This window comes from Brassica rapa, chromosome A04 (genome assembly GCF_000309985.2).
Source record: "Brassica rapa cultivar Chiifu-401-42 chromosome A04, CAAS_Brap_v3.01, whole genome shotgun sequence".
Classification (NCBI taxonomy): Eukaryota; Viridiplantae; Streptophyta; class Magnoliopsida; order Brassicales; family Brassicaceae; genus Brassica; species Brassica rapa.
This window is the reverse complement of record NC_024798.2, coordinates 15,775,023-15,797,073: the sequence shown is the minus strand read 5'-3', so window position 1 is coordinate 15,797,073 and position 22,051 is coordinate 15,775,023. Positions and strand designations below refer to the sequence as shown.

At 33.1% G+C, this 22,051-nt stretch overlaps 2 protein-coding genes and 2 pseudogenes across 5 annotated transcripts; 2 read left to right on the top strand and 2 right to left on the bottom strand.

The window, feature by feature from the left end:
* Nucleotides 1–4,900: 4,900 nt before the first annotated feature.
* LOC103864990 lies at nucleotides 4,901–6,298 on the bottom strand (annotated as a pseudogene).
* A 1,316-nt stretch (nucleotides 6,299–7,614) lies between these two features.
* LOC117133368 lies at nucleotides 7,615–11,069 on the top strand (annotated as a pseudogene).
* A 1,147-nt stretch (nucleotides 11,070–12,216) lies between these two features.
* Nucleotides 12,217–14,655, bottom strand: LOC103864959 (tropinone reductase homolog At2g29310). Of its 2 annotated transcripts, none has more exons than XM_009142740.2 (5): nucleotides 13,471–14,655; nucleotides 13,172–13,379; nucleotides 12,870–13,086; nucleotides 12,688–12,794; nucleotides 12,217–12,597 (listed from the first exon to the last, which is right to left on the bottom strand). In XM_009142740.2, exons 1-5 carry the CDS (start codon nucleotides 13,533–13,535, stop codon nucleotides 12,406–12,408), a joined length of 789 nt encoding a protein of 262 aa, XP_009140988.2. In that variant the 5' UTR covers nucleotides 13,536–14,655; the 3' UTR covers nucleotides 12,217–12,405. The 2 variants fall into 2 exon arrangements, with proteins under 2 accessions (XP_009140988.2, XP_009140989.2); XM_009142741.2 differs by having other exon boundaries at nucleotides 13,172–13,383; nucleotides 13,470–13,524.
* Nucleotides 14,656–16,302: 1,647 nt separating this feature from the next.
* LOC103864958 (beta-glucosidase 15) lies at nucleotides 16,303–21,221 on the top strand. 3 transcript variants are annotated; one of them, XM_009142738.3, is made up of 12 exons: nucleotides 16,303–16,577; nucleotides 16,682–16,751; nucleotides 17,882–17,940; nucleotides 18,051–18,126; nucleotides 18,209–18,286; nucleotides 18,738–18,825; nucleotides 19,230–19,485; nucleotides 19,651–19,984; nucleotides 20,066–20,097; nucleotides 20,232–20,334; nucleotides 20,576–20,672; nucleotides 20,820–21,221. In XM_009142738.3, exons 1-12 carry the CDS (start codon nucleotides 16,431–16,433, stop codon nucleotides 20,998–21,000), a joined length of 1,521 nt encoding a protein of 506 aa, XP_009140986.1. In that variant the 5' UTR covers nucleotides 16,303–16,430; the 3' UTR covers nucleotides 21,001–21,221. The 3 variants fall into 3 exon arrangements, with proteins under 3 accessions (XP_009140986.1, XP_033145142.1, XP_033145143.1); XM_033289251.1 differs by having other exon boundaries at nucleotides 19,651–20,097; XM_033289252.1 differs by lacking the exon at nucleotides 17,882–17,940 and having other exon boundaries at nucleotides 16,531–16,577; nucleotides 19,651–20,097.
* The last annotated feature ends 830 nt before the right edge of the window (nucleotides 21,222–22,051 follow it).

Genomic DNA, 22,051 nt, shown 5'->3' with positions numbered 1-22,051 from the left:
TTATTGACAAGCCAAAAATAAATTTGCACTCGTACAAAACATAAGTGTGTTACATAATAAATAAGTTAGCAAATAATAAGTCATGTTTTAAAACGTAATAAGTAGATGTCTTGAAACTGATGGCTAATAATAGTTTATTTATAATAAGTGACTGTTTTGCAGAGATGGGGTTGCTAAGGGACTAGGATTAGCAGCTACGGTAGACGTTGTGAGGGGTAAAGCAGTTGGAAATGAGGCAAACGCCTGTGATAATACTCTGCAACAAATGATGAAGTTAGCTATTTGCTGCGCAGTGAAGGGAGTTGGGACTAGCAAGGCTGGCAAGAGGGCAACGGAGACTTCCTCTAAAGGAAGTAGCACGGACGGTGGGTGTTGAAAGTTTGTGACAGAGTGGGGCTTGGGTAGTTAATGAAATGGATTGTTTTTCTTTTCTTCAAGTTCTTCAGTTTGCGGGTTGTGCTAGTGACATGATCGGTTAGGGTAAAGTTTAGCAACTGTTTTATGTTTTAGTGGGCTACACTCTATCGTAGCTTGTAAGGATGCAGTAATGGTAAGAATTTTCAAAAGGTTGTACGGATATGAAGTATTTTAACGGGTATCTGATCCTCTTTGTTTGATAAGAATTATTGTCGTAAATGATGTTCTTGTTATGTGAAGTAAGATAAAAAAAATTATTGTAAAAATTATTGTCATAAATGATATATATATATACGAACTTAGATGAATAACAAACAAAATAATGTTGTCTGTTGGTAAATGGGCTTGGATTTGCTCATCCTACGCCGAGTTCGAAACCAAAGTGGCGTGTTTTAAATTATGTTTGTATGTTTCTTAAATGAGTGGCATAATTATGGTTCTATCATCTTCTTCTACACCTTTTATTAAGGGTTTTTGCAACTTGTTTTCTGCAACGCATATCTTTATCAAAATCCACAAATTTTATAAGCTTTTCTTGTTGTTTATGCATCAAATTCATGGATCTATCATCCAACATGAGATTTAAAACATTTGAAACTTCAAAAGGATGAACTTTTTGATGAGCTCGCAACCCACGTCGAGTTCGAATATAACTCGCAAACTCTATGATATAACCCTTTATATCCGACAATGGTATTCAAGAAAATTTAGCGACTCGTTAGATTGGCCTTATAAAGAGTTTGGTGGTTTGTATTTAGCTAGGGAACAAAAACACAGGTTGGGTTAAAATAAAGTTTATGTTGCTAAAGATAGTTATGGAAATTGATTTAGGATTTTAGCATGTTTTATGATGTAAATATACACTAAACAGATTATTAACCGGGTGACTCTGTGTGTGTAGGGTTAACAACAGCTGCTAAAAGCCAAAAAATATATTTGCACTAATCCAAAATATATGTGTGTTAAATAGTAAATAGGTTGGCAGAGTGGCGAAAGTTTTTTTTTATAAATTTATGTTAGCATGTTAACTAATTCAATAAGAGGCTAAACATTCTAGTTACCGTTTAACACGTTTACTGTGCAGGTTTCTGTCTTAGTTTAAGAATCGAGGTGACTGACTAAGACATTTTATACAACGATACACGCAAGACTTGGTAGTTAAAAAAGTTTTTATTATACATTAAAACGAAGGAACACATAAGACATAAAAGGGTGATACCCACCCAAAACAACACCAAAAGTAACGTAGATATAACAGTAGGCAGAGGTTGGGTGGCTAGAACCATAGGACTTGAACCATTATCTTCATGACTGCAGTTCTTCCGACCTCAAGGTCAAGGACATCGAGAGTGATGCATTTGCAGACATCACTACCAGAAACCGCATGGTCTTGAATTAGTAGAATATAGGTGATACCAGAATCAAAATGGTTGTGGTTCTGGGGGGGACGATACATGGTCTTTCAATGGCTAGGGCCTTCAAATCTTTAGGACATGGTTGTTTCCCGGCTTGTCTCAGTAGGTAGGGAAACATTTCTGAAATGGATGCAGTTTTTTGGTGATCATCCCGTCCGTCCTGAGAGATGTGTTCCTAGGACTAGGAGACGGGTTGGATTCTTCAGCATCCAAAGCATCCGACAACGGGACCTAAGACAGCTATATGTATTGCAAAAATGTGAAAACAAAAAGAGGAGAATTGTGTTGAAAATGGTCAGATTAGTCTTCCTGGTTACGTTTACTCTAACGAAAGACTAATAACTAGAGCAAATAATCCAGTAGCTGTCCAACCGAAAACATTGTTTTGTTAACTTAGATGAAAACTAGGCTAAGTTTATTGGTGGCCTGCAATTTACAACTATATATTGCTAACGTGCGAACAAAAAACCATAAATTTGGCTAAAATGGTATGTTTGCTAACCACCTAAGACAATTATATGAGTTAGGAAATGTAACAGCAAAAAGAGCAGGATTTTGATGAAGTGTTTAGGTTATACTTACATTTCCAGCTTGTGCAACATCTTGATTAGCAAAACGCAAGGCGTGCTGGATATTGTTTAACGCATCTGCCGTAGTGGTACCTGTAGTTGAGTAGACAACAATGCAAGTAAGGACATAGTTGATATGTTATGCCCTTGATAAATATATGCTAAACAAATTATTAACAGATTATTAACCAGGAAACAAAAGATTTCAAGAATGCAGGGACCAATGCGGCAAATTCAGAACTTTTGCCTGGGCTAAATTGTCACAATCGAGAAGTTAAAGGGCTGAATTGAGGATGTGTCTGCAATTTACAAAGTCGTGGGCCAATATGAAAATAACTAGAAGCCCAGGGACCTGTTTTGCAATAATCTGTGAAATCACCATTGGAAGAGATCCGAGCTTGGCTTAAACGTGGACAACGGTGAGTCCGTTACAGTGCGACAATAATTGGAGCCCGGGATTGGTCTTGCCATAACTGATTCGTGAAGGAGGATAGCTCGATAATTGGAGATGGCTTCGACGGTGAACAGAGCCAGTAGCGGCAGAGAACGTTGTAATGTCACAGAGGAGATGAGAACCCTGTGGTGGCTTGGAGCGAAATCGCTTCAACATTCTGATAATGTTGTGCCTCAGTATAATGTTATGCTGTGCCTCAGTATATTTTTTCGATAACTAAAAAAATTCCACTTGCCTGACACATGAGATTGTTGGGTTATCAAAAATAAATAAATAAAGTAAATTACAAGAACAAAAGGTAACCGGTTGATGTGGATATGAAGTGAGCAAGGTTAAAAATGTAAAACTAACACCTTCTGACATCCTCGATAATGTAAATAGTGCATTAGCCTAATTATCCTATAAGTCTTGTGTGTACGATGCAATTTCTCTTTTTTTTTCTTTTGTGCAACAGTAAATATATTTAACTTTGTTTGATAATATTTTGACTGCAAATTTTTATATACAGTGTAATTCTAACTTAAATGATTTAATATATATATATTTGTCATTTGGGCATCATGTGTGTTGTTCTGTTGTGTCAATTACCACTTGATGAGTCTTTCTCTGCAAATTTTTTAGATTCGTTGTATTCAATATACGCAATGCGTTTCTGAAGTCAAAACAATCCAGTTTTTTTTTGGATCATGCATGGTTGAAGTTTACAATCTTCGTTGAAGTTAAATACCGATTAGTATTTTTCTTGTTGCAATAAGAAATAACTTTGTTTTGTGTTGAAATACTGGACAATGTTGAGTCTCTACTGGGTCAATGTTTTGGTAAAGTTACTGCAAAAAGTGTTGCTATGCTGGTTAGTTTCGGCGAGGTTATTTCTAATAGAAAGAGATCGCCAGAGATATTTTTTGTTGAGTGAGAGGATCAACCTGACCAAATGTTTTCTATCTGTCAGAATGTTTGTTCTATTAGACATTAACGTGTGACATCCAGATGTATCATATTCAAAGACTAACAATAACATTAACTGAAAATATAAATTGAATCCCAGTGAAAATTTACCATAGCAAATCATCCCAAATCCTCATTACTCATAACTCATAAGCACATGATACATATGGATATGGTTTTTCATCTATTAGTGACATTCCTATTGTGTTGGGTCTGACTGGTTCAAACGCAGCGGTTGCGGTTGCGGTTGCGGGAGTTTGTGGATGCGGGCGGTTGCGGTTTCTAATGGTTTTAAGAGATTTGTACGACTGGTACTGCGGTTAAAAATTAGTGCGTTTGCGGGTGACTTATGACTGGTTAACTACCAAATGCGGTAACTGTCAAATAATAAATTAACAATATTTACATTTAATATACTTATAAAAATATCAAAAATCATAAAATTATAATAAATATAAAATTTATATTTAGAAAGTTATAATTTTAATTTTTGAAAATTTATTGAAAATGTTTTTATTATAAAATTTTATAATATTAATTAAAATATAATAGATATATTTTAATATTTTCATAATTTCAGTTATTTTTTATTAAATATTTTTACTTTTGTATATATATTATTTTTAAAAAACGAAAAAAAAATTTACCCTCCCGCAACCGCCCGCAAGCGCAAACGCTAGCTGGAGCCAGCTTTTGAATTTATGAGATTCGGAGCGGTTTGAAGCGGTTTAGAGCGATTTGAGTGATTGTTGCAAACGCCGACAACCGCTACCAACCGCAAAAGCTGCGTTTGCGGGTGGTAGCGGGAAAACCAGTCACCCCCTTAGTGTCCGAACCTAAATGCCATTTTTTGGAAAAAAAAATCTCCTTCAAATTTAACCCTGGCTTCTTCTCCTCTTTCCTCACTTTCTTCAGAATATTTGATTTGGATTTGTTGTTAATGGCGTCGACTGATACACCACCGTTGATTATAAAGCAGAGCCATGTGCCTTTCGATGTACTCCAGCTTCCCCTTCTGTCTCATGCCATCGAATTTGAGCAACTGCCTCATGAGAAGCTTATCAGTCATGTCAGACTCCACCACAACTTTCATCCCGACATTCACAGAAACTTTGAACCAACAACTTATTTTTTGCAAAACAAAATCCAGTACAAAGAGACTGTCGACCTCTAATGTGACAATTTGAACTGCAGAAATAGTTTTTCCCATCTCTCTCACACTCTCCAATGCAAAACATGTTCCAGTGATACTGTTGCTTTAACAGTTTCTCATCTGAGCGCACCTCAACAATGGAAGAGCACTGTCAAACCACAATTTCTTAACACACACAAACGCATAACAGTTCCTAAGATAAGAGATTTAACCATTTTCAAATAAGTCAGTCACTCGCTTCATTAGTTTAAATTCAAAGCTATCTTCTTTTTCTTGTTCTTCTTGCTCTTTGTTCAACATCACAGATAGCCAATCCGAACCTCTTCCTCTTCCCATTGACCCTCTTCTCCTTTTCCTTCCCTTTACCATTTCTTTCTTTCACATTAGTCTTTCAAAGAATCTGACCCAAGGACACTCTTCCGTTTATCATCATCGCTGATTCATTCGCAAGAAGTAGCTTCCTGCCCAGTATCTGCCCAATAGACATCGCTGGTTTCAAGACAGCAACTGAAGACGCTGTCCCGTCTCCATTCATCATCATATCCAGACCGTTTACATCCATCAGAACCGTCTCTCTCCTGTTCGTGTACTTGCCCTTGTAAGATGATGATGATCTCCTCCTACGTTCTGACCACTGCCATTGCGTCTCCTCTTCTTCTTCTGCTTCCATTTTTGCGGAGTTCACTCTCTCTAGACCTTCCTCAATAGTCCTCCTGCTACTTCTAATCTCTTGAGCCGTTTTTTTCTATCTTCTCAAGAATCTCCTCCTGCAACGTCTCTCTTGTTCTTCTTCTCCTAGTGACATCTTGGATTTCAGTTATTGCAACTGTTTCAGCCGCTCTAGCAGCTTCCTTCATCTTCCTAGCAGCGACCAAACACATCTCAGCAGCTTTGATCTTGCTCCCCGTCCGTTCGATCTCACACACAGCTTTAGCAACCGCAAAACGCGCTTCCTCCTCTGTTTTACTAAACTCCAACGCATCATCACTTAGTCTCTGAATCTCCTTTGAGATCTCTGCCGCGTTTTCAGAGTATAACCTCTCTCGTTTCTTCTCGAGCGCGGCTCGCTCCTCTTCAATTCTCTTGTTTAGTAACTCGACGGACTCGCGTATAGCAGCGAGATCTTCGGTCGTCTTGCAAAGATTCGTTCTCTCACTGACTCGAATGGAGCCGAAGTGTCGATATCACCAACGAAGGAGAAGCCTACAACAATATGCGTAATTATATTAATAAAAATGTTCCAACGTGGACTGAAAGAGTCCAAGAAGTTCATTAGAGCACCTGCTCTCTCAGGGAAGGTGAATTGGCAGAGAACCTCTTCTTCAACACTTGTTCTTCCACCCATCTGAACATATACAAATTGTGGTTCACATATCACTTGCATCAATCAATGGGAGTTATTGCTTAAAGAGACTTACCAAGTAACGCAGGTGATCTTTTACTAAGTCACTGGTTGTGAGGTTCCTAGCAAGGAGAAATAGAGTAAAGCCTCAGCTTCCGGTTAAAAAGCCTCAGCTGTTTTAGTCTTGTGAAAAAAATCCTCCAAATAATATCATACCAACTTTGTGAGACTGTGGAGCTTCTGCAATTAGAATCACTCTATTTAGAAAAAAAAAATAACGAATTGCAGAATTAAAAGAAAAGATTGTTACTTGTGACTACCTTGAAACCTTCTAAAACACTGGTATATGGAATTAAGAATGCGATAACGACGTTGGATCTGTAACTCCGACGGCTTCGGTTAAGTAGATTAGAAGACTAAAGGACGCGAGTGGAGATAAACAAAGAGATTCTTCATCTCGATTTCGTCATCCAAATCCCTCGAAACACTATCTAAGGTGTGGGAGAACGCTGAAGAAATTTTTTTGGGTTATCGAAGAAGAATACGGCGTGAAGGAGATGAAAACTAAAGGGCCGCTCAATTTTGGGCTCTGATTTTGAAGATTAACACAAAACCCAAAATATTTCAGTCTATTTTTAAATGAAACGGCACGTTTCAGAAAAAGCGGACACGTGTCAGTCCTTCAGAGAGCTAGTTTCCAGCTGGATGGCCTAGGAGAGAGACAGACAATTTTTTATATATATAGATTTGTTTTTTATAATTAATGTTAAATATTTTAGATACATTTGTTATTTAGATATATTTAGGTTCTTTAGTACAAATATTCGAACATGTTTCAGATACATTTGTTATTTAGATATATTTAAGTTCTTATGCATCAAAACCGTACTCATCCAGATCCAGAAGGACGCAACTCAAAATCCATACATAAATTTATAATATTCAAGCAGTGCCCAATTTCAAAAAAAAAAAAAGATACCCGAAAGGAACAGCCCTTACCTAAATGGATAGTCAATGTTTTGCCTATAACTGATTTTATAAACTAATAAAAATGGTTCTTTCTATGTGTTTGGCTAAATTAAGTGAAATATAAAAAGTTTTTTATTTAATAAAATAATTATACTTAGTAAAAAATTAAGTGACAATAAATGTAATATATTTTTATTATTTGATTTAAGATATTATTTTATTCACAAAATATGTTTTTGAATTATGTTTTTGGCTATGTAATTTTCCATCGATTGAAACTAAAATAAATAAAAAAATTAGTAAAGCAAACTAAACCGAACGTTTAACCATATGCAAAATCCAGTTATTTTACATTTTTGATTTTATAATTGGCACAATGTTAATGTTGAAAACTAATAAATAAAAATATGCACTATTATTATTATTATGGTAAAATAATTAATGATGTGATCATGTATTGTTAAGGTAAAATAATTAATGAAATGGTTAAACTGAATGAAATATGAAAATACAATTAATGTAATTATATTAATGAAATTACTAAATAAACACTATACTTATTTCTTATACTTCCAAACAATTCTAATTTATACTGATGTCCATGTTTCTAAACAATTTCAAAAGGTAATATATATGACTATTTTATCTAATCAGTTTTTTTTTTAAATAAATTATTTATAATATTTCTTCTATGCTTTTATATCATTTTGAGTAAACGTCAACCTTCAAAATATCAAAACAAATTGAAGAAAATAATAATACAATTAATTTATCATAATAATATCAAAAGTATTTGTAACAGTATACATTTTTATTCTTACAACTTAGATTTATTATTATTTGTAAATTAGGTGTTTTGCCTGCACATACATGCTTAATTATTTTATATACATTTATTAGTATATGGATCATAATATTAAAGACCAGCATAATAATTTTTTAATGTTTTTACTCATTTTTTAATAATTTTTTTTCCATTTTAACATCACTAGAATCAATAAAACTATGAGAACGAAACCAAATATCAAATATGCAATCAAATAAAGGGAAAAAGTAAATATTCATCTTTTAACATTTATTATATCTATAAATTACCTCTTTAAAACGTAAAACTAAAAAAATTTCTAAAACACAAAACTAAAAAGAAAAGAAAAGTCAATAAAAATAAATAAGAAACTAAAATTAAAATGTTATGATTATCTATAAAAAAAATTTAAAAGAGAATTGAGATAGTTGACAAAAAAAAAAGAATTGAGATAAGGACAATCTTTTTGGTTTACTCTATAAATATATAAAAATACTTATTTTATTATTTATATATTTTATTTTTCTATGAAAGATATCAAACAAAACATTATATAACAAAAAATTAGTCATTACGTATGTCCCCTTTTATCGTATGTCCCTTTTTTGTTTTGACAAATTTTTATAATCAATTAATTGATTTATGTATAACCAATTATATAATTACTAAACAAAATTATTTATCAAGGATAACAATGATTTTAACCCCTAACTTTTAACGTGAGAATTCGAATGTGAAAAATAATTTTTTAGATAATAGTATAGATTATGGGTCTCGGTCATTTAATCTTAGGCCCAAATCAGAATAGACCACATCCTATCTATTGTCGAAGCCGACATCACTTACGTATAAAAGAAGTCACAAGACGTTCAAGGAAGAACTAACCTAATTGAGGTTCACCGCAGGGGTGCCTCTATGGCACAAGAGCTACAAAACTTTCAGAGAGTAGAGACAGGACCGGCTCAACATTGCTAGGGGTCCTAGGGCAAAAAAAAATTTTTTTACTCTATAAAATTTATATATAGATAATGTTTAAAATATTTTTAAAATTTAATCAATAATATTTTGTATATTTTGTAATGAAAATAAAACTATATACATATCAAATAATTTTGGGCCCTTTTCAATTTTATTTATTGTATTTATAATTTTTTTTATATATAAAAATATAGATTTATAAAAAATTGGGCCCCTTATTTATCGTGATTACACGGGGGGACACGGACTCGGACCCGGGGCGGTCGCACCGCTTGTCCCCCCTTGTAAGCCGGCCCTGAGTAGAGAGAGCAAGAAAATATTAGAGAGAGAAGAAGATGATCTCCATAGAAAGTGGGAGTTAGAATCTCCACCTTTAGTGTTCTTCTCGTTGTCTTTGTTATTGTTTCTCTTTAAGCCTTGTACCTGAAACACAAAGAAAGCGCCAGAGCGTTGTGTAAACCTTTGATAAGATAGTGGATGTTTGTGGGAGGAGGTTCCCACACGAGATGTACCCTTGCGGAGGGGAACTCGTTAAATCTTGGTGTCTAAGTTACTTAAAGTTTGTGTTTAAACTTAAACTGTGAAGAATCAACATGGCTATGTGTGATTCGAAGTCACTATCCTAATTATTATAAATATAACAAATATAAAATGTTACATTGCTGTTGTTGACCTCCAAAAATCAAAATATTTTGGTGGAAAATCCTACAAGAAGGGCTACCAGTGGCTGAGAAGTCACGAAGAAGGAATATGAAAGTAGACAACACTTGCCAAGTATGTGGAAAATGTCTTGATACGCAAAACCATCTACTATTTGAATACAGAGTAGAAAAGGAGATTTGGTCATTGGCAAAGAAGAAGGGGTGTGCAGTCTGATACGCATCAAAACATAAAAGATATGACATCTTTGATCAAAAAAGATAAGAGAGAGCTTCTAAACTTCTTTATAGGATGGATAGTATGGAAGAGGCGAAACAACCTTGGATATTTTGAAGGTGATTCATGATGCATTGAGGGACTCAAGCCAATGGCACGAAGAGAAGCAGAAACAGTATAGTACTGCAGCAACCATCACCAAAGTCCGTAACACAGAGAGTGCCTCCATGATACATGACATCATAGAAGCTTCCAAATCAAATGAGTTTACTTTTTATTAGGGAAAATCCCACGAAAAACCTTCAAAGTGTCAAGCACTTCCACTTTAAACCTCCAAATACTATGTTTCCATAATAAACCATAAAATTGACAACATTCTTAACAAAAACTGTAAAAGTGGTTTACGTGTTTTGTCTTATATTAGGATGGACAAAATTATAAACTCTGTTAACGTCGTAACTGACTCCATCTCCTTTGATAAAACATGTGCCTTATTTTAATTACTTATATTTTAATAGAACCATCGTATATGTTTTGAAAATAATAAAATATTTTAAAGAGAAAACAATAGGACGACGACGACGAAGGAGATGGCTTCTCTGAAATCTCCATTTTATATGATCATCCTCTTCGCCTACGGTGTTGCAATTTCATCATCGTTTCTTGCCAGAGCACATGAACAGAAACGAAGAGACGAGAAGCGTTGCGTAGGTTCCTTCTAGGTTTCAAAGAAACTTCGAAGGGAAGCAACGTCACCTTCGAATGCTCTCCTTCAGGTCCTTGTGTTTCTTGCAATTCCTCTGAAAGGAGAAAAGAGGAGAAGAAGCTTCACACAAGAAAGATGCAAAAGAGACTCAACAAAGGGATCAATCTAATGTCAATGATGATTTTGACGAAGATGTTGTTGATGCATTTGTGAAACAGAGGAATCTGCGTGATGACTCTTCACCGTAAGCCTAGAAGTCTCAGTCTTAAAAAACTTATAGAAGCTGTTTTCCTCCTGCGAATGAGGAGAGAGTATCAGTTCTTGGTTTTGAGGCGTTTATGCTAGGACTGTTACTTGTAAGCGGATCAGCTGTATACTACAGAAAGAAACAGACAGTACGGATGGCTGGAGTATCCACTGGAAGAACACAGAGCTTTTGAGAGCACTCCTTTTTCGATATGTAAAAGCTTTCAAGTGCTCACTAAGTAACAGATTCAACGTTTTTCATCGAAACAGAGATATTGCTCGAGTGTATAGAACATGCTTTTAGGAGATTTCATATAATTGGAGACTACTTGTTTCATATAAATGACAAATTGCTGAAAAATAGAAAACCATAAAGTAATAAAAATCTACCCAGAGACAAAATAGAGTAAGAATAGTTTAATATTTTGATCTTGTGATTCAAAATTTACGAGGCCTTCGTATGTTAAAAAGAAAAGAAAAAATTAAATTCAACTACTCCATTGTATTTCTTACGATAGCAATCGAAATAAAGTAAGAGTCACCAAAAAAGGAGAAACAACATCGCAGCTATTCAAAGTTTTTTATTCTGGAGGTTGTGAATCAGTGATAGACCTAACAAAGTTTTCTTCTCAATTTGTAATCAGTTTTTTATTCAAAGCATCACATGTTTGGCTGGTTGGTTGGAGGGGACAGATTGCTGAGGAGCACTAGAAGCAGCAGGAAATGCATAACTTGATTGAGCTGTTTGTAACGGCTGAGAGCTTGATCCAACTGATGGACTGCTTTTATTTTTTCTTGGTTTTGGTTGACGTTTTGGGTGAATCTGAATCATGAAAATCAAGTCAAAAATCTGTTACACACCAACCAGTTGAGCTGCATATCGAAACAGAGGAATAAAATAGATATATGATTTGTTAAAAATATAAGTAATTACAATAAAGCACATGTTTTATCAAAAAGAAACGGAGTTAGTTACGACGTTAACAGAGTTTATAATTCTGTCTATCCAAATATAAGACAAAACACGTAAGCCACTTTTACAGTTTTTGTTAAGAATGCTGTCAGTTTTAGGGTTTATTATGGAAACATAGTATTTAGAGGTTTAAAGTGGAAGTACTTGACACTTTGAAGGTTTTTTGTGGAATTTTCCCTTTTTTATTATGTTTCTAAACATAGGTTTAGTTTGGTTGATAAACGAAACTATGTAATAGCTGGTTTTATATTCAATAAGAAAATAAGTTAACAAAAAATGTATTTTAACCAAAAGTTTCCAAAGAATGAATTGATCATCCAAAAGTTTGTTTCCCCTGATGATATGCTTATGTATTAGCAGAAAACAGATGATTGGATTGGATATATCATTTTGATATCTGAGAGAGACATTGCTGCAATGTATTGGTGTAATCAAATCTGATTAGAATCTCCAGAATGGAATTGTGAATTCGCTTATGTGTCCGTGCACACCCTCAAATGGTGAGTTTTTTTATTCAAAAGAAAATATTACAGTCACAAAACAGGACAAGACCATTCTCAAGCCTGTGGTTGATAGGAGAAGCCGTTAACCGTGAGGCCTCCATCAACACAAATGGTTTGACCTGTGATATAGGAAGCTGCAGGTAGACACAAGAAAACCACTAGTGATGCAACTTCATTAGGCTCTCCAGCTCGACCAAGTGGAGTTCTACCGAGCAACCCCTCCTTGAAACTGACGTGATCAAGAAACTTTAAGAAACCAAAAAAAAAAAGAGAGATGATTAGAGGAATGAAAGTTTTTTTTTCACAAATAAAAACAAAAGTTCTATTTTTCTTTACCGGTTGAGCCTGAGGAGTCTTGATGATATTAGGTGCAACGGCGTTGGCTCTTATGCCGTCTTTTGCCCATTCACAAGCCAAATTTTTAGCTAGCTGATTCACAGCTCCTGTAAATGATTTTGTAATAGGACAAAGGAGTCAACAAAAAAAAAACAAATTACTTGTTGTTTAGTAACTCTTACCTTTGGTTAGACCGTAAATGGATCCGCCGCTCATGGATACAACCCCTGCAATAGAGGACATGAAGACGATACTTCCATAACCTGAAGCCTTTAGGAGAGGATGTGAGAGCTGGGAAAAATGGTAAGCAGGTTCCAAGTTTGTTGAGATGTGGAAAGCAAAATCATCTGCCCCATATTCTGTTGTTGGCTTTCCGCGAAGTACTCCCACATTGTTCACCTTTGTTGCATAAAAAAGAAGATATTCTCAAAATTTTCTTTGAAAAGTATGCTTAGTTGCTTCTATATTAAAGCCATTTACTCACGAAAATGTTGAGTTTGCCATCAAACTGCGAGGAGACAGTTTGCATGAGTGTCTCTCTCTCGGGACGAGAGGATACATCACAGACTGAGCCACTCACTTGAAACCCTTTCTTTTCCCATTCACTTAAACTTTGATTGAGCAAAGTTTCAGATATGTCGCATACATGGACTTTGCCCCCAAAGCTAGCTAACTCCTCTACTATGGCATACCTAAACGTTCCACAGATTCAACTTCTTTAAAATCTTGACAGAAAGGAGAACCTTGGGTTACAAACATGATTAAGAGAATAGAAAGACAAACCCTATTCCTGCGGCTCCACCGGTTACAAGAGCAGTCATACCTTGAAGACTCCATCTTTTGTCCATCTTTTTTTTTTTTTTTTTTTTTGCGTGATTAGCAATGACAAGAAATGCTGGCAAAGAGAGTTATTTAGTAACCACTAAAGTGGATGCGATCGATTAGAGATAACGTTATAAGAAGACTGATTAGTTTAGTATTAAATGTTTTAATGGGGCAAGTGATGATGACGTAACTGATGACGCGTCTTCCATTAAGGCTAATAAACAAGTCTTGTTTCATTACTTGGGTTACAAGTCCAATGATACGATACATAAGAATATACTAGCTAATGATGTTTCTCTATGGTGGAGGGTGGAGACGCTAAGAAGCAATTAGGGAACGTGTTGATTAGGTAAATGAAAAAGTTTACAGAGATATTAGGTATATGAAAACTAGAATATCAAAATTTTAGTAGATAATTCTAAATCCGATAAGTTTTAACCATAAATAATGTTCAGTTAGATGCCTATAAAATAAAGTAACGTACAGACAACAATCACATGCTACATAATAGCTCGCTGGTAAAATCGGCTAAAACCAGCAAAGATATATTTTGATTTTTGTTTGGTTCCATTGCTGCTTTTAATATGTCACTCAATTTTTTTCCTATTGAGTGCAACTGTATTTTAAAAAGCATGGCCAAGTGGAGTTTTTTTTTTTACATGCCAAGTGGAGTGTTTCTTGCTAATTTGTTTGTTCTTTCTTTTTGGGCGTCAATGCATTTATATTGCTCTTTATTTTGGATAAATCTAAACCGGTGCAGAGTTCACATGAAAAATAAAGGAACATGAAAAGCTCCAATATCGAAACAATCAACAAATCACAAGGTTCGAGATAAAACGCCACAAGGCCATTCTTGTCGTGAGAGTTTAAGACAAAACATGACATAGACGGACTAAAGAACATTTGTTACATAGACGGTAACTATATCATACAAATGTTGTTGTAGTTTATAAGTTTTTCATTAAATATTTTAGAAATTTACCCTTAAATAATGTTAAAATATTTTTATAACAGTATTTATAAAACTCTAAAACAACACTTATTAGAATAATACAAAAGTTTTACCATTATTCATAGGGTAACTTTTAAAAATATATAGCATAAATTTGTTATCACAATAATGTACATAAAATTGATAAAAGCATATTCAAATGATAAAATAACATATTCAAATGCAAAAGATACATGTACCCTAGGATTAAAATGTTTTTGGATTAGATTTGGACTTTATGGATTGATTTTATGAATTTTGGGTTGAGATTTAGTGATTAGGATTTTAAGGGTTAGAGCCTAGATTATATAATTTTAAACAGTAATATTTATTTTAAATTTTAAATAAATATTTATACATATTTACTATATTAAATATATCGTTAATTAAAGATAGTTTAATTGTTTGTACAATAATGATTGTTTATTTTGTTATTTATTTTTGTGAATTATTTGTGATAAAATTATTTTTGTGTTATTTGAGAAAATTGTTCTTTAAAAATCAGGTAATTCACCAGTCCCAAAACCCTGAACAACCAACTAGTTATATTTTAGAAGAATTTGTCAAAAATAATTCAAAATTAAAATTTGAATGCAAATTATATATTCTTTCTATTCACTCAAGTGCAAGATTAACTTAAAAGATATTGAAATTACAACAATCTTTTTATAACTAAACAAAAACTTGGAAATACTTTTATTATTATCGTTGAAAGGTTTCCTGAATTAATGAAAGACTAATGAAATAATGAAGTCTTGTGAGATGAATTTTTGAAAAAAATATATTAAAAATTAAATTTAATAATTAAATTATGTAACTATAAAAAGTCATTTTTTCTCGTCTGTGATATTTTTCATAGTTATGATAACATAGCTAAGAAAACTATTTTCCTCTCTCTCAAAAGCCTTCCCCCCCCCCTCCGCCCCCGCCCTTAGCATGGGGACGTCTATTTAGGTGTCGTACCGGTACCGGAAATGTTTCGGGGACGGGTACTTAACGGGGACAGCACTGGTACTGCTTGGGGACGGTTAGAGAACTTAGACGAATGAGGGGTTATACCTATTGGAGTTCTAAATATTTATATATGTGTATGTATATATTATATAAGTGTATGTAAATGTGGGGACCATTTTTTGGGGAAGAACCTCATGCAAAGGTTCTAAAAATCAGATTTATAGAACCTTTGCATAAGGTTCTTCCCCAAAAAATGGTCCCCACATTTACATACACTTATATAATATATATATACATACATATAAATGTTTAGAACTCCAATGGGTAGAACCCTTATTAGAGATGCTCTTAGTTATGAATAAGACTAATTTTCACGGGACCTAATGCTTGTGTAATTGTTTTTTAACTGTCACTGTTATCTTGCTTCTAATTTTAGTTGGCACAATAGACATATTATAGTAAATTATATCTAATTATGTTAGATTCGCTATTTAAATTTGTTTTTTATAAATATTTTATATTTTTACTAGTATATATTTGCCGTACCCGTACCTATAATTTTTAAATTTTTCCGTTTCCGTCCCCTTTCTGTCCTCGTATCCGTTCTGATGCATCATAGCCCCCCCCCCCCCCCCCCCCCCAATAGACATATTATAGGAAATATAATTATTTTATATTTTTACTAGTATATATTTGCCGTACCCGTACCTACAATTTTTAAATTTTTCCGTTTCCTGTCCCCGTTTCCGTCTTCATTTCTGTCCTCGTATCCGTTCTGATGCATCATAGTCCCCCCCCCCCCCGTTCTGATGCATCATAGCCCGCCCGCCCCCCCTCCCCCCCCCCCCCCCCCCCCATTCACTCTCTCGGATTATCTTAATAAAATTTATTTACTTATAGAATCACAAAACTAGTGCAAACCCAACTTCATCATTTTCGGAATGAAAGCATAACTGAAAACAAAAGAAAATTAATGAGAGGAGAATATCTTTCTTTACTAGTGCTCATTGTCTTGGCCTCCAGTGAAGTACTTGCCAAGAACAACTCTTCAACACCTAAATTAAGAAGAAGTGATTTTCCAGAAGATTTCGTTTTTGGGTCTGCAACATCTGCTTACCAGGTATTTATTTTTGGTTTCTTCTAATCAAATGTTATTATTCATTTCTTAAATAAATCTGATAACTGATTAGATAATTTATGGGTATTTTTTTTAACAATTCTCAGATTGAAGGAGCTGCCCATGAAGATGGTAGAGGACCCAGTATATGGGATACATTCTCTGAAAAATACCCAGGTTTTACTTTACTTCAAATCTCAGGTTTATCGGATCTAAAGAATAGTTTAGATTGAAGATCCATGCATGATGCATTAAGTATACATATATGTGTGTGTGTCAATATGCTCTTATTAATGATTTCTTCGTCTTTCATGACAACTGAAAAAGGACCAAGACTTGAAATATCATTGAAAAGAAAAAAGAAAAGATATTAAAGTATGGTAGCAATGGGAATATACTTGATAAACTCAATCAATGATTAATGGGAGTATCGTTAGTAAGAAAATCTTCAAAAAGACTTTCTATTTTGAAGTTTCCAAAAGAGATATTTGAAGTTTTAAGATGTTTTTCTTCAAAAGCAAAAATTCAAATTTATTTGTATTTTACACTATAATCCTTATATTTGTCATATTTAATCGAATCCATATAACTTTTATAACTAACTAGCACATATACAAAAATATTACATCAATATTAATTAATAAAATCTTACACTAAAATTATAATTACTAATACATAGTTAAATATTAAACTACAAGAAAAATATCACATTATTTCATAAAATTATTTCCGTAAATTTATTTCCATAATGCTCCATCTTCAGTTACACAAAATTTGTTTAAAAAATATTTTGGAGGTTCCGAAGAAAATTTAACAGATTATTAGTTTTGTTTTAATATTTAAATTTTTGTAATAATAATGTCTTCATGTACCTTTTTTAAAAAAATTATTAAGTTTCTTTTGTAATATTTTTGTTGTCTAATACTAGTTTTAAAATATTATAAATCTAATTTTAATTTTTTTTATTTTAATTGTATGTGTAAAACTTGAATTCATTAAAAAAAATTGAAATATTTATGAGATATTAAAAATCTAAGGATTAAAACGATAAACGAAAAAAAATTAAAAATCATAAATTTGATGTGTAATTAATTGTAAGGATCAAAATACAAATAAAAAGATAAAACTTCAAATTTAAAATTTGGAGTAGTAAAACTTTAAATATGAAGTTTTACTTTTCAAAACTTTAAATTTGATGTTTTAAAATTCTTTTTAGGAGAGTAAAAAATTCTATATTTAAAATTATAAAGTTTCTTTTAAAATGCTCTAAACTCAACCAATGATTTTATTGTATTTTAATCCGCCAGAGAGGATAAATGATGGTAGCAATGGGTCTGTTGCAGATGACTCTTACCATCTTTACAAGGTAGTTGTCTTTTTTGGCTTTGAGTATGTAAATTTTGTTGGCGTTGGCCACAAAATCTGCCATAATCTTCCATTATATCAAATTTTTTTTTTAAAAACATTGGATTACAGGAAGATGTGGCTTTATTGCATCAAATTGGCTTCAATGCTTACAGATTCTCTATCTCATGGTCGAGAATATTGCCTCGTAAGTTCTCTTCTCTTTGGAGGTTGTTATGATATTCGATTAATTTCCAGAACCAAAAATATTAATGCGGTTTCTAATTTAGGAGGGAATCTAAAAGGAGGAATTAACCAGGCTGGTATTGACTATTACAACAACTTGATCAATGAGCTTTTGTCCAAAGGTAAAAATACCCTCTCTGTTTCACATTACTTTGAATTAAGGTTTCGGTATAAACAATGTTATTCAAAGTTGGACATAAGTATGTGTACATTTTCTAACTGTGACGTATTAGGTCACAATTTTGATTCACAGTATTATGCTTATCCTAAGAGTTTCTTCTAATGATTTCTAATTGATCAATGAACTTTTCTTAAGTTAATATCTTCAAATACAAAAACATAATGCCAACCAAATAAACTAAATCTGACTGACTTCCAATTAAGTTGTGTGGTTTGATTTCAAAAGTTGGCCACTGAATTATCTATAACTTTTTGAAACGAATCCCCTGACACTAAGAAAATAATCTTGGACAGATATCTACTAATCAGATTTCTTCCACCCTTCAAATATAAGATATGTTTTTTAGTGATAAAGGCTACACAAACAGTATTATAAATATTGTGTCACTATAGGAATTAAGCCCTTTGTCACCATTTTCCATTGGGACACACCACAAAGCCTTGAAGATGCTTACGGTGGATTCCTTGGCGCAAAAGTTGTGTAAGTCCTCTAAACCTATAGTATTTCTTAGCATTTGTAATATCACAGAAAACAAGAAAAAAAATATACTCCCTCTGTACCATTTTAAGTGGTATTTAAGGTTTTTACACAAAGATTAAAAAAATACAAATTTCTATGCAATTTATCTTGGTTACATAAAATTGCATTAAATAAAATCAGTCTAACCAATAAGAAAAACATGTAGTATTTTGTAATTGGTTGCAAATTTCAATTGACATTAAATTTTATCTAGAAATGTGAGAACATCACTTATTATGACACAAAATAAAAATGCTTAAACACCACTTAAATGGTACAGAGGGAATATATTGACAGTTAACATGATATATCATATACTTTTACAACAAAATCCGCTGATTTTTTTTTTTTGGTGGACGAAACAGAAACGATTTCCGCGATTATGCGGATATTTGCTTTAAGAATTTTGGAGATAGAGTGAAGCACTGGATGACATTGAACGAACCACTGGCTGTGGTGCAACAAGGGTATGTTGCAGGTGGATTGGCTCCAGGAAGATGTTCCAAATTCACAAACCCTAATTGCACAGGCGGAGATGGAGCCACCGAGCCTTATATAGTGGGTCACAATCTCATCCTTGCTCATGGAGCCGCCGTAAAAGTCTACAGAGAAAAATACAAGGTGAGTAAAAGAAAACAAGTTCCACTCTATTTCTTGAACGTCAAGTTGCCAAAACTAATCATGTTCATAACCATCATACGCCGGAAATAACCCGTACCATGGATTCTTTCTTTGTTTATATCTTTGCGATGTATGAGAAATCTGCTCTTGAACGTCGTTCAACAGGCATCTCAAAAAGGTCAAGTTGGTATCGCTCTGAACGCGGGTTGGTACTTGCCGTATACAGAATCAGCCGAAGATAGGTTAGCTGTGGCACGAGTCATGGCATTCACAATTGACTACTTTCTGGAGCCACTTGTGACTGGTAAATACCCAGTGGACATGGTCAACAACGTAAAAGGCGGTCGTTTGCCTACGTTCACAGCAAAACAATCTAAGATGCTAAAGGGCTCATATGATTTCATTGGAATTAATTATTACTCTTCTGCTTATGCAAAAGATGTCCCCTGCTCTAACGAAAATGTTACACTCTTCTCTGATCCTTGTGCCAGCGTCACAGGTCAGTTTTCGCATCATCCAAGTTACTTTTATCATTTTAAAATAAATAAATCGAAATTTTACAAGCAAAGTATGTTAACAGGTGAAAGAGAAGGAGTTCCCATCGGTCCAAAGGTACTTGTCTAGACTAATGTCATAAAACCTTGCATTTTTTCGGTGAAAATTACACTGTCTAAATGGACCAGCCAAGGTATAGAGATCATACACTAGGCTCATAAATCCCTGTATCTGTGTTTTTATATTTATAGGCTGCATCAGATTGGATTTTGATATATCCAAAGGGAATTCGTGATCTTCTCCTCTATGCAAAATACAAGTTCAAAGATCCAGTCATGTACATAACCGAAAATGGTAATTCACAAAGCCATGAGCTAAATATATTTATATATTTGACAATGAGTTTTAGTTACCAGAACGAGTCAGCTCTTGTGGTAAAGGGGTTGCGGCTGTAACTTCCGCCACCCGGGTTCGATTCGCGCTGGGAGGGACTATTTACATTGCTTGGGTTCCCGGCAAAGAGGTGAAAACACCTTTTTTTACACCAAAAAAAAAAAAAATGAGTTTTAGTTTCTGGATAATATATAACTTGTAGGTAGAGATGAATTTAATACCGGTAAAATATTTCTTAACGACGGCGACAGAATCGATTACTATGCTCGACATCTTGAGATGGTTCGAGACGCGATCTCGTAAGCATTCTTACCTCTAATATTAAGAATTCCACTTACCCATGTTATAAAGAAAAAAGATAACTAAGTTTATGTATAAGTGGACTTAAACAAACGTATAGACTTGTGCAATGGTGCAGCAAATGCTTTTGTTAAATTTTGAAATAGGATTGGAGCTAATGTGAAGGGATTTTTTGCGTGGTCGTTGTTGGACAACTTCGAATGGGTAAATGGATATACCGTTCGTTTCGGGCTGGTTTACGTCGATTTCAAAGATGGATGTAAGAGATACCCCAAAAAATCAGCTGATTGGTTCAAAAAGTTTTTGAATCAAAAGAAAAACAGTTGATGGAAATTGCACCATTCCGTTTTAATAATATCTCCGTATTATTGTTATCTTTATCGGTTGGATATAATAAAATACTTTTGTTTAACTTTTTAGCTGGAAGTAATAAGATGAGCATTGTAAATACAAACTAGATCTTGATCCGCACAACCGCGCGGGTGTTTGTTTTCAGTTTTATATACATATTTGTTAAATCATTAATAGTATATAAATTTTATCGTTAATCATGTTTATATAACTATTCTAAACACAATAATTTTATAATCTACATGTTATAATTAATCAATTATTTAAAACCGTTACATGTATTTGAAAATTTTCACTATATAGTTATCTTTTTTTTTCATTTAGTTATTAAACAAATTAATATATGCATGAAAAAAATATATTTGAAAATTATTTTGTATTTAATTTATGTTAAATTCTGACCAACCATTCAAAGGTAGATTTCCTTTTACCAATATTTTTTACACTTATTTATTTAAGATAATATATTATTGTATATACAAATGTCTAAGATATGTTAATATTTAGACATAAATGCATATATGATATAGTTTGCTAATGTTAAGCCGTTCTTTCATCGTAGTATATTTTACTATAAATATTTATATTTATGAAAATAAAATTTATAAATTTATAAATCTAATATACTTATCATACTTAGTTTCTGAATTGTAATTTAATGATGATTATGATTATAAAGTAGATAAAAATCTTTCAAATCTAATTAAATTAGTGAAAGTGTTTAAATATAATTTTTGAAAATTAAGATCTTGTCAAAATATTTTAAAAAGATTTGTTAGAATTTTTTAAATTAATATATTTACATTTAAATTTAAAATATATCAAAAGATATTAGGATTATAATAATTCAAAGATTTTATATATCACTAGTCTTAATAAAATACATGCAATAAAATTTATATATGATGGTCCAAATTAAAAAAAATCTCACATTAAAGAAATCATACTTCTATTTTAATAGATAAGACTAAACTTATATTTTTAGATTAACATTATCAAGTAAATAGCTAAATATTTAGTATTAGTT

Bases quoted from the DNA above. Each gene is read 5' to 3' on its own strand.
- LOC103864959 (XM_009142740.2), bottom strand. From the start codon at position 13,535: ATGGACAAAAGATGGAGTCTTCAAGGTATGACTGCTCTTGTAACCGGT. The intron at 13,380-13,470 runs GTTTGTCTTTCT...TGGAACGTTTAG, and splicing joins GGTGGAGCCGCAGGAATAGG to GTATGCCATAGTAGAGGAGT. The intron at 12,795-12,869 runs GTAAGAGTTACT...AATCATTTACAG, and splicing joins CATTTACGGTCTAACCAAAG to GAGCTGTGAATCAGCTAGCT.
- LOC103864958 (XM_033289251.1), top strand. From the start codon at position 16,431: ATGAGAGGAGAATATCTTTCTTTACTAGTGCTCATTGTCTTGGCCTCC. The intron at 16,578-16,681 runs GTATTTATTTTT...AACAATTCTCAG, and splicing joins CTGCAACATCTGCTTACCAG to ATTGAAGGAGCTGCCCATGA. The intron at 16,752-17,881 runs GTTTTACTTTAC...TTAATCCGCCAG, and splicing joins ATTCTCTGAAAAATACCCAG to AGAGGATAAATGATGGTAGC.